Source organism: Nycticebus coucang, chromosome 10, assembly GCF_027406575.1.
Source record: "Nycticebus coucang isolate mNycCou1 chromosome 10, mNycCou1.pri, whole genome shotgun sequence".
Classification (NCBI taxonomy): Eukaryota; Metazoa; Chordata; class Mammalia; order Primates; family Lorisidae; genus Nycticebus; species Nycticebus coucang.
Genome location: NC_069789.1, coordinates 122,391,378 through 122,403,383, shown reverse-complemented (window position 1 = coordinate 122,403,383; position 12,006 = coordinate 122,391,378). Strand labels below are relative to the sequence as shown.

General features: G+C 48.0%; 1 protein-coding gene and 1 pseudogene across 1 annotated transcript; one reads left to right on the top strand and one right to left on the bottom strand.

Annotated features, from left to right (window-relative positions):
- The first annotated feature begins 129 nt into the window (after window positions 1-129).
- On the top strand, window positions 130-2,050 carry ERICH4 (glutamate rich 4). The gene is made up of 2 exons (XM_053605200.1): window positions 130-382; window positions 983-2,050. Exons 1-2 carry the CDS (start codon window positions 209-211, stop codon window positions 1,226-1,228), a joined length of 420 nt encoding a protein of 139 aa, XP_053461175.1. The 5' UTR covers window positions 130-208; the 3' UTR covers window positions 1,229-2,050.
- Window positions 2,051-10,421: 8,371 nt separating this feature from the next.
- On the bottom strand, window positions 10,422-11,799 carry LOC128596991 (mortality factor 4-like protein 1; annotated as a pseudogene).
- Window positions 11,800-12,006: the final 207 nt, after the last annotated feature.

Here is a 12,006-nt window from a genome sequence, read left to right as displayed (position 1 = left end):
AAGTTGAGGTTAGACTTCAGAAGGAGAAAAAAGAGAAAAAAACAAGGCCAGTTGATCTCTTAGAAGAATGGACTTTGGGATGCCTCTGCCAGGTTCCGCCCCATACCCCTCACTGCCCTTTATTTACTCCCTCCCCCCAGATCCTCAGAGGACTGGGTCACCCTGGACCTTGCTACTTCCTGCTCCTGGTGGCTGCTGCTCAGAGCTTATGGAGCTGTGGAGGCAACTGAAGGAGGCCAGATTGGTGCCTCTGGGGCTGGGTCCACCCCCTCAGGCCCTCAGGGGTTTCTCCCCAGTGGAGAGCCCTGGCCAGACCCACATGTCCCCAAGGGCAGACATTGGAAGTGCCAGGGAGAGTCTATTGTGGATCCGAGAGGAGCTGGTGAGTGAGGGGTTTGAAGGCAGAAGACAGGGGCCGGGGGGAGAATGTCAATGAGAATGAATGAAAATAGAAATTGAAAGACAGGATCTGAGTGACAGTTAAGAAATAAATAGAGGCAGAGCAGACAGAGACCTAGAGGGAGAGACAGGAATAGAAACAGAGAGAGACCCTCACAGAAAGAGGTGGAAGGAGCGAGATAGACGTTTAACAAGAACAGAGACAGCCTCGTACTGAATCTAAGACAGAGAGAGTGACAGCCAAAGCCTGACACAGAGAAACAAGGAAACAGAAACAGGGGTAGACAGAGAGACAGGGAAATGGAAAGACAGAAGCAAATAAAGACAGAGACTGACAAATGGAAACAGAAATGGAGATAAAAAAACAAGAGAGGGAGACACTAGTAAGAAAGACTGAGCGAGCAACATGAGGCACAGTGAATGGACAGACGGAGATGGCGGTAGAGATCAAGAGAGGCTCTGAGCAGCAGGGTGGCAGTTAGGGTGGGCTAGGACTTGATCTGGGCCCTACTCTCTCCCAGGCCTGAAGGGGCCCCTTGCCCTCTGGGGTGGCATGCCTGTGACACCCCCTTTCTGCTGGCAGGGGAACCTGCGCCAAGTGGACATCCAGCTGCTGGGCCAGCTATGCAGCCTGGGGCTGCAGATGAAGGCCCTTCGGGAGGATCTGGTTACCATCCTGGAGGAGGAGGCCAGGTGGGAGGAAGAGGAGGAGGAGAGCTGTGAAGAAGAGGAGGAGGAGGACGAAGATCCCCAGAGGAAACAGGAGGAAGAACACTCAGGGGCCTTCTCCCTAGCCCTAGGCCCCCCTGACTTTGAGATGACAATCTGAGGCTCTGCCTGTGTGATTTTATTAGAGTGATACACAAATGTAATACAAATTTATGCAAAAGATGGGGAGATTTGTAGGACAAATCAGGTTTGGAATCAAGTGTGCTGCCAGAGCAAGTGCTTTCTCTGAAGATGTCTGCTGTGAGATTTAGGCGTTGGCCTGTGAGCTGTGGGCATGTTTGCAGATGACACAGGAGGTTGCAGAGAAGCTGCAGGTTGCATTTGCAGATGCACCTGTGTGCATTGCTGAGGAAAGATGGGTCTTTGTCAATGTGATGGAGATGCTTGCAGATGAAATGTTAGAGCAATGCCGTCCAATATAGTAGCCACTAGCTGAATGTGGCTATTGAGTATTGAAACATGGTGAGCCACAGCACCCTGGAGATGTGCTGTGAGGGTAAAATACACACCATACTATTATTATTTTGAGACAGAGTCTCACTATGTTGCTCTTGGTAGAGTGCTGTGGTGTCACAGCTCACAGCAACCTCAAACTTTTGGGCTTAAGCCATTCTCTTGCCTCAGTCTCCCAAGTAGCTGGGACTACAGGCGCCCACCACAACGCCCGGCTATTTTATGTTGCAGTTGTCATTGTTGGTTAGCTGGCCTGGGCCAGGTTCGAACCCACCAGTTGTGTGGTTGGCACCGTAACCACTGTGCTATGGGTGCTGAGCCAATACACACCATATTTTAAAGGGTTACTATGGTAAAGAGAATGTAAAAACATCTCAATAATGTTTGAGATTCTTTGTTGAAATGATAGTAATTTAATATATTGGCATAAATAAAAATATTACTGAAATTACTTGCAGGTTTGTTTGTTTGTTTATTTATTTAGAGACAGAGTTTTGTTCTGTCACCCCCGACTAGAGTGCTGAGGCATTAGCCTAGCCTAGCTCCTGGGTTCAAGTGATACTCCTGCTTTAGCTTCTTGAGTAGCTGGGACTATAGGTACGCGGCACTATGTCCAGCTAATTTTTCTATTTTTAGTAGAAACAGGGTTTCCCTCTTGCTCAAGTTGGTCTCATGCCCAAGTTGGTCTCATGCCCAAGCTCAAGGAATCCTCCCACCTTGGCTTCCAGAATGCTGGAATTACAGGAGTGAGCCACCACACCTGGCCTCCAGCACTTTTTTCATCCTGTAAAGATAAAACTCTGTACCCACAAAACAGTAACTCTCCATTTTCCCCTCCCCAAGTTCCTGGCAGCCACCATTCTACCTTCTGTCCCTATGTATTTGACTACTCTAGGTACCTCACATAAGCGGATTTATATAATATTTGTCCTTTGGTTTCTGGTGCATTTCACTTAATGTCTTCAAGGTTCACCTATGGGGGAAGCTTTCATTCTATTTTATAGAATGGTGGCTACTCCCATTCGTAAAAAATTAAAATAAAAAAGGCTTATCTGGGCGGCGCCTGTGGCTCAAAGGAGTAGGGCGCTGGCCCCATACGCCGGAGGTGGCGGGTTCAAACCCAGCCTCGGCCAAAAACTGCAAAAAAAAAAAAAAAAGGGCTCATCTGTGTTGTAGTATGAGTCCGTATTTCACTCTTTTAAGGCTGAATGGCATTTCATTGTATCATGGCTATACCACATTTTATTTATCCACTTCATCTGTCATCAGACACTTGAGTTGCTTCTATCTTTTTTATCCATTGTGAATAAGGCTGCTATAGACATGGTGTACAAATATCTGTCCCTGCTTTCAATCACTTAGTGTATATACCCTGAAGTGGAATTGCTGAATCATGTGATAATTCTGTGCTTAATTTTTTGAGGAACGATTGATCATACTGTTTTCTACAACGGATGCATCATTTTACACTCCTACCAGCAACACACAGAGTTCCAGTATCTCCAGCTAAAACACGTGATCTTCCCCCAAATCCATCTTCCAGCCCCAGGCCTGGGCCCTTAAGCCTTATCTTGGATGCATCCCTCCCACCCCAACCCTCCTGCCCATCTGTCTGCACTGCGTGTTTCTGGGGCTCCTGGGCTTCCTCTCGCTAGGCCCCTCCCCATAGCCCTCCATGGCCCAGCCCCATCCTGGCTCCCCCAGGACCCATCTCGAAAACCACTTTGGATGCCAGGCATGGTATCTTCTCCCTGTAATCCCAGTATTTTAGGGGAATGAGACGAGAGAATAGCTTGAGGCCAGGAGTTTGACACCAGCCTGATCAACATAGCAAGAGTCTGTTTCTACAAAAAATAAAAAAATAAAAATAATAAGTTTTAAAATTTAGCCAGGTATGGTGGAGCAGACCTGTAGTCCCTGCTACATGGAGGTTGAGGCAGGAGAATCACTCAAGTCCATGAGTTTAAGGTTACATTAAGCTCTGATATACAACTGAACTCCAGCCTGGGTGACAAAGGGAGATCTTATCTCTAAAAGAAAAAAAGAAAAGAATCACTTCCCCCTTTTTTGTTTTTTAAGATAAACATGTCATAAATTTCAGCTTGGCGGGGTTCATTTCCCCTTCCCTTGAACCTGGGCAGAACTTTGCAATTGCCTCAACAAATGGAATGTGTCAAGAGTGACCCCAATGACATCTGGGGTCACATGAGCAATATGACATCTTCCCAGCTGTCTCTCTCAACACACTTGCCTTTGCAACCCATCCTCCATGCTGCGTGGGTGCCCAGTCTGGCCCATAGGGAGGGAGGACACACAGAGGAACATAGGTCCTTGTGGCCCGCAGCCAGCACCAACTGCCACGTGAGCAAACGCTCCTTTAGGTGATTTTAGCTGAGGCCTCGGGCATCCTGGAGCAGAGAAGAGCATCCCAGCAGATGGCAGATTCGTGAGAAAAACACACACTGGGATTGTTCTGAAACGACGACAACTTAGGGTTGTTTATTATACACCAAAAGAGGGCTGTGACAATGCTCGTCCTGCTGTTTCCTGCGCCCATGTTAGAGAATAAAAAGGCCACATCACCAGGTCACCTTGTGGCCTTTGCACATGCCATTTGTTTACTTGTTACTCTCTTTCCATTCGCCTTCTTTACCTGGCTTGTTTTTCCTCATCCTTTCAGTTCTCGTCTAAGAATATTTTGCTGATATTTCAGGCTGAACTCAGTGCCTTAGATGGGTCCCCTCAGCCTCCTGTGCCCCTCATCCTGATGGAGGCCATTGTTATCTTAAATAGCCACTACACAGAGGGCGTTGCTGGACAGGCCCTGCCGGGGCTGGATGAGCCTGTGTGCTGCCATCTGGAGTTGTTTGTTCACGTCGAAGACCTTCTGTCATGGATAAAGTTAGGAAACTTGCCAGGCACGGTGGCTCATGCTGGCAATCCCAGCACTGTGGGAGGCTAAGGCTGGAGGATTGCTTTAGTTCAGGAGTTGGAGGCTTGTCTGAGTGAGAGTGAAACCCTGACTTATGAAAAAAATGGAAAAACCTAACTGGGCGCTGCCTATAATCCCAGCCGCTTTGGAGGCTGAGGCAGCAGGGTGCCCGCAGCCCGAGTCTGGGGTTGCAGTGAGCTACGACGCCTGCACTCTGCTCAGGGCGTAGGGTAGAACTCTGTCTTTACAAGCAAACTAACAAAACAACAACAACAACAAAAGACAAGGCAACTGTGCGCATATGCTCATTAAAAAAAAAAAAAGAAACTGGATACTCCAAGGACCATGGTGCCAGTCAAGGACCCAGTGTGCATCGTAGCTCATGCCTGTAATCCTCTGGGAGGCCAAGGTGGGTGGATTGGCTGAGCTCAGGAGTTTGAGACCAGCCTGAACAAGACTCTCTTTTTCTTTCTTTCTTTCCTTCCTTCCCTTCCCTCTCCTTTCCCTCCCCCTTCCCTTCCTTTCCTTCCTTCCTTTCTTTCTTTCTCTTTCTCTCTCTCTCCTTCCTTCCTTCCTCCCTCTCTCCCTCCCTCCCTCCCTTCCTCTGTTTCTCCCTTTCTCTTTCTCTCTTTCTTTTTTAAGACACAGTCTCACTTAATCACTCTTGGTAGAGTGCTGTGGCATCTTAGCTCACAGCAAACTCAAATTCAGGTTCAAGCGATTCTCTTGCCTCAGCCTCCCAGGTAGCTGGGACTACAGGTGACTGCCACAGGATTGGCTATTTTTTTTTTTAGAGATGGAGGTCTCACTCTTGCTCAGGTGGGTCTTGAACCTTTGAGCAATCTATCCACCTCAGCCTGCCAAGTGCTGGGATTATAGACGTGAGCCACTGAGCCCAGCTAAAATCCTGTTTCTAAAAATAGCCAGGTAGTGTGGTGGGAGCCTGTAGTCCCAGCTATTTGGGAGACTGAGGCAAGAGGATCGCTTGAGCCCAAGATTTTGAGGTTGCTGTGGGCTAGGATGCCACAGCACTCTACTCAGGGCAACAGAGTGAGACTCCATCTGAACCCCCCCCCAAAAGAAACAAAAAACAACAACCCCAAAACAAAGAAAGAGAACCAGGAGAGGATAACAGTTCTTTGAGGAGCTATTCTCTGGAATTGCTAGCTTTTCTGTAAATAAAAGTGGAATTTTTTTTTTTGAGACAGAGTTTTACTTTGTCACCCTCGGTAGAGTGCTGTGGCATCACAGCTCACAGCAACCTCTATGACCCCTTTGCCCAGTCCCCCACATCTTGGCCTGGGACTGGAAAATGGATGTGGGGGAAGATCACATGTTTCAGCCTGTGCGTGTGGGGTGTGTGTGGACGTCCATCTCATGTGCACATTGGTGGGCGTGTTGATGGGAAATTTCCCTTCTTGCCCCATGGGAGCAGGGCCAGTGAGTTCATTAGGGCCTGTGTGCCCCAGCATAGGCTGTATTTGGGTGGGGTGGACCTCTGCTCCCCTCCATACCAGATACCCATAGTCCTGGTCTCTCAACTCACCCACTGCCATAAGCTGAGCACATGCAGATACATCTTTGGAGATGGCATCAGATGTTTGTAGTGAATTAGGCTCCTGGCCAGGTGAAGGTCAGAAGTCTAGGCGACTGGGTTCCAGTAGGTCGGACTTCAGAGATATGGGCACTTGGTCCTCGTAAGAGACTTGATGACCAGGTCTCTATGAGCTCTGTGACCTTGGGTGAGTGACACTTCTCTGAGCTTCAGTTTCTTGGTGGGTAAATAGGAATGACCATAAGACCCGTCAGCGCAGAGTGAAGATTCAGAGATAACTCTTGAGGAGTGTTTGGCACAGGGTCTGGGACAGAAACAGGACACAAAAAAAACGGGAGCTGGATGGTAGGTACCTCTGAGGCTGGGGGCTAGGGCCTGGGACTCTCTTCCTCAGCACTATGCTTTTCACTCATTTCATGATATTTACTGAGAGCTTGCTACATGCTAGGCGCTGTCCACATACGAGGTATACTGAAAATGAAAATAAAGGAGGTTGGGTGCAATGGCTCACGACTGTAATCCTCGTACTCTGGGAGGCTAAGGCAGGTGGATTGCCTGAGCTCAGGAGTTTAAGACCAGCCTGAGCCAGAGTGAGACCCTGTCTCTACTAAAAATAGAAAAACTAGCCTGGTGTGGTGGCGGTTGCCTGTAGTCCCAGCTACTTGGGAGGCTGAGGCAAGAGGATTGTTTCGGTCCAGGATTTTGAGGTTGCTGTGAGCTATGACAGCACAGAACTCTACCCAGAGTGACAGAGATTCTGTCTCAAAAAAAAAAAAAAAGGAAAATAAAGGAAGCAATAAAAGACAGAAATCAGGCTGGGTGCTGTGGCTCAGGCCTGTAAACCCAGCACTCTGAGAGACTGAGGTGGGAGGATCACCTGAGCCCAGGAGTTCAAGGTTGCAGTGAGCCATGCCTGAGCCACTGCACCCCAGTCTGGATGATTGAGGGAAGCCATGTCTCAAAAAAAAAAAAAAAATTAAATAAATAAATAAAATAAAATAAAGAAATCATTAAAATCACTAAAGTTAATTCTTACCAAGCATGCATTTGGCCAGGTGTGGCATTTCATATGCCCCACTGCATTTGACCTTTATGGCACATTAACACTTCAGGGACTTGAGGCTCATCAAGGGCAAGGGCTTCCTCAACATCAGCTAGTGGGAGGCTGGGCTCAAACCTGGGTCTGTGAGTTTGCACCTCCCCAACCCTCCTGTAAGGCAGAGGACCCATTAGTGAGGCCAGACCAAGGCTGAGTGCACAGCCAGGCCCTGCCCCTGTGACTGGTCCCCTCCTTCACAAGCCCTTCTCCCAGGCTCCTTCTCAGATCCCTCACCTTAACCCCCCTTTCCACTGAGACTTCTAGGGCTGTACTGTCCCCTACAGTAGCCACTCCCCCAAAATGGGTTGTGAGCCCTTGAAATGGGACTGGTCTGCATGAGGACCTGCTGCAGGTGTGAACACACTCAGGATTTCAAAGCCCTACTATTAAAAAAAGCAAAACAACTCATTACTTTTTTGTTAATTACCTATTTATAACGTATTCAATATGTTGTGCTGAATACTATATGTTACGGAAATTATTTTTACCTGTTTCTTTCTTTCTTTTTTTGAGACAGAGCCTCAAGCTGTCGCCCTCGGTAGAGTGCCATAGCATCACAGCTCACAGCAACCTCCAACTCCTGGGCTTTAGGCGATTCTCCTGCCTCCACCTCCCAAGTAGCTGAGACTACAGGCACTCGCCACAACGCCTGGCTATTTTTTGGTTGCAGCCATCATTGTTGTTTGGCGGGCCTACGGGCTGGATTCGAACCCGCCAGCTCAGGTATATGTGGCTGGCGCCTTAGCCACTTGAGCCACACGCGCCGAGCCACCTGTTTCTTTCTTAAACTGTTCAATATGGCTATTAGAAATTTAAAATACTACGTCAGCGTCCTGGTTGTGCTTCTGCCGGGTGCTCCCCTGTAGTGATGCACCGTGTCCACCAGGTGGCACCAACACACGTCCTGCAGCCCCACCAGGGAAGGACGAGCCGGGGCAGAGGCGGTGAGACCCCTCTGTGAAGCCCTTTGAGACAGTAGCGACTTTTAGAGGGCGTTGAGATGTGCTATTCCCCCACAGAGCCTTCCCACGTGGGAGGAACTGCAAGTTCCGGTGAGCAGGAGAGAAATAGTGTCCTGGTTGAATAGTGAGTCCCAGAGACACCTATGTCCTATCCTGTGATTCTTCTGGAGCTGTGATTCTTCTCTTTTATGGCAAAAGGGACTTTGCATGATCTTAAGATGGGGAGATTGTCCTGGATTACCAGGTTGGGCCTTGGGTGGAATCTCAAGTGTGTCTGGGAGAAAGAGACAGAGGATGTTTGACCACAGAGGAGGAGATGGCAATGTGACCCCTGAAGGAAGTGGTTGAGGTACAGTGAAGAAGGGGCAGGAGCAGGGAATGAAGCAGCCTCTACCGCGTACAGCCAGACGGACCCTCCCATGGCCGTCCGGGACCAGCACAGCCCTGCCAATGCCTGGATTATAGACTCCTGAGTCCAAAACCGTAAGAAAATCAATTTGTGTTGTTTTAAGCCACACGTTTGTGGTAACTTGTTGCAACAGCTATAAGAATTTAAAACAGGGTGGCACCTGTGGCTCAGTGAGTGGGGCACCGGCCCCATATACCGAGGGTGGCGGGTTCAAACCCAGCCCCGGCTGAACTGCAACCAAAAAATAGCCGGGCGTTGTGGCGGGCGCCTGTCGTCCCAGCTACTCGGGAGTCTGAGGCAGGAGAATCGCGGAAGCCCAAGAGCTGGAGGTTGCTGTGAGTCCTGTGACGTCATGGCACTCTACCGAGGGCGGTAAAGTGAGACTCTGTCTCTACAAAAAAGAAAAAAAGAATTTAAAACAGACAGGAAAAGGGCGGCGCCTGTGGCTCAGTCGGTAAGGCGCCGGCCCCATATACCGAGGGTGACGGGTTCAAACCCGGCCCCGGCTGAACTGCAACCAAAAAATAGCCGGGCGTTGTGGCGGGCGCCTGTCGTCCCAGCTGCTCCGGAGGCTGAGGCAAGAGAATCGCGTAAGCCCAGGAGTTGGAGGTTGCTGTGAGCCGTGTGAGGCCACGGCACTCTACCGAGGGCCATAAAGTGAGACTCTGTCTCTACAAAAAAAAAAAAAGACAGACAGGAAAAGACGCAAAGGCTGCAATGGTTTGCTATATTAAATATAATTTAATCTAAAATGAAAATTCAGACATTATCTGGACCTGATGAGGATATGAAATAACTTGAACTTTCAGGTGGTGCATGGTGGCTCACGCCTGTAAACCTAGCACTCTGGGAGGCCGAGGCAAGCCTCAGGAGTTTGAGACCGGCCTGAGCAACAGCAAGACCCTGTCTCTACTTTAAAATAGAAAAACTAGGGCCGTGCCTGTGGCTCAAGTAGTAGGGCGCCGGCCCAATATATCGGGGGTGGCGAGTTTGAACCTGGCTCTGGCCAAAACTGCAAAAAAAAAAAAAAAAGTAGAAAAACTAGGTGGGCATTGTGGTGGGCACCTGTAGTCCTACCTACTCCAGAGGCAGAGGCAAACTTTTGAGTCCAAGAGTTTGAGGTTGCTATTAGCTATGATGCCATAGCACTCTACTGAGGGCAACAAAATGAGACTCTGTCTCAAAAACAAAACAAAACAGATAACAAACTTGAGCTTTCATACAGCTGGTGGGACAGTGTATTGGAAGTGCTTTGAAAAACTGATGAAAGTGTGTGTTACCCTGAACACACAGCACCTAGGTTCCAGAAATGTCCATCCTGAATGTATACTTAAGACGTACATGTGTTCAGGAATGCCTTGAACTAGAGTATTTACGGCAGCAGGAATTCCTTGAACTAGAGTATTTTTTTTGAGACATAGTCTCACTGTGTCACACTCGGTAGATTGCCGTGGTGTCACAGCTCATGGCAATCTCCAACTCTTGGACTTAAACCATTCTCTCTACTTCAGTCCCAAGTAGCTGGGACTACAGGTTCCTGCCACAACACCAGGCTATTTTGTTGTAGTTGTCATTGTTGTTTAGCAGGCCTGGGCTGGGTTCTAACCCACCAGCCCTAGTGCATGTGGCCAGCGGTGTAACTGCTGAGCTATGGGCACCGAGCCTCAGGAGCTGATTTTTATTATTTTATTTATTTATTTATTTTTGTTTGGAGCTATAACCCCTTTTATTTTCTCTGTTTAAAATCAAACAGAAAACAAACATCAATTCTGTTCTACACTAACATCTTCAAAGTACATTGTTTGTACAAGAGATCTTTCTTTTGTTTGTAAGAACAAAAATGTGTTTACAGAGATCCAAATACATGTGAGTGAGACGCTCTCTCACACAGCTTTCCGATGGTACTCAGGAGGAGCCACTTCGTAATCACTGGCACTAAACAAGGTTGCAGAATTCTTTGCCAGATACTTTAGGAAATCATGAAGATAGTTCAGTAATAAAGCAAAGCTCTTCTCATCCAAAGGTGTTAGGCCCACATGGCTCCAATTCGTACAAATAATCTCAGTAGACGTGGTGCTCCACAGACTTGGGACATGGGTGCATCAGGGTGATCTGCAAGAATTTCAGCATACCGCGGTCTCTCATATTTGTACAGGAGCTGAGTGCCCAGCATTACATTGAAGTATTCTTTTATCCCTGCTACAACTTCATTAACAGCATAGTCCTTATCATCTGTGTTTCCATGAGATTTCTTGTAATTTGCATAATCCTCCAGAATGGAATCCACATTCTTCTTAGCAGGGAAGACAAGAGCTGTTTTTGCTGGCAGCGCCTGTGGCTCAGTCGGTAGGGTGCCGGCCCCATATACCGACGGTGGCAGGTTCAAATCTGGCCCCGGCCAAAACTGCAACCAAAAAATAGCTGGGCGTTGTGGTGGGTGCCTGTAGTCCCAGCTACTTGGGAGGCTGAGGCAAGAGAATCACTTGGGCCCAGGAGTTGGAGGTTGCTGTGAGCTGGGTGAGGCCATGGCACCCTACCGAGGGCCATAAAGTGAGACTCTGTCTCTACAAAAAAAAAAAGAGCTGTTTTTGCCTGGTAATTAAGTCCCAGTCCCATCAACAAGCCAAGGTTTTAGGGCAGCGCCTGTGGCTCAAAGGAGCAGGGTGCCAGCCCCATGTACTGGAGGTGGTGAGTTCAAACCCAGCCCCGGCCAAAAACTGCAAAAAAAAAAAAAAAAAAAAAAACAAGCCAAGGTTTTAGCTCTTCAGGAATCTTTCCTTTAACTTCAACTCTGTTCATGACTGTTTCTTCATTTTCAACAGTAGGCTCTACCTGGGCCCTTTTCTTCCAAGGAGGCTGAGGTCTCTCCCTGGTACTGCCACTGTCTCCATCTCCAGGTGTTTTCTGCTTATTCTGCTTTGTTTTCACTTCAACATTTTTCTGTTGCAGACCAGATGTCTTCTTTCCTGGAGTAGCCCCTTTCATCTTCCCCTCTGCAGACTGCTCCTGATTGGCTTTTTGAAGTTCTGTTTCTGCAGATTGGTGTCCACATATTTGAGTACTCTGCTCACTGGAACCCATTCATCCCAATTTTTATTCTAACCACTGTAATGTATAAAGTATTTCACTTGTTTGTCCTTTATGGCAACCTTTACACACTTTGCTTCATAAAGAAGAGGCCCATGAAAGCACAGTACTCGCTCACCCTCCTGGAATTTTGCAGCAGCCCATTTTTAATAGCCCCAACAGAAAGTTACCTAAGTGCCCATCAGCAATAGAACGTGTCTTATTTTTTTAAGCATGGCAGAAAAATTCTTTAATTTTCTGTGACTTCTAAAACTAACAGGAGAAATGATCTGATGCAACTTCTGTGTCAGGGTCATAAAAAGCATGATTTACAGGGGAGAAAACTGGTGTTCCAAGACCACCCTGCTGAAGAGGTCATGTGTAGGGAGGGCCTCAGGAGGC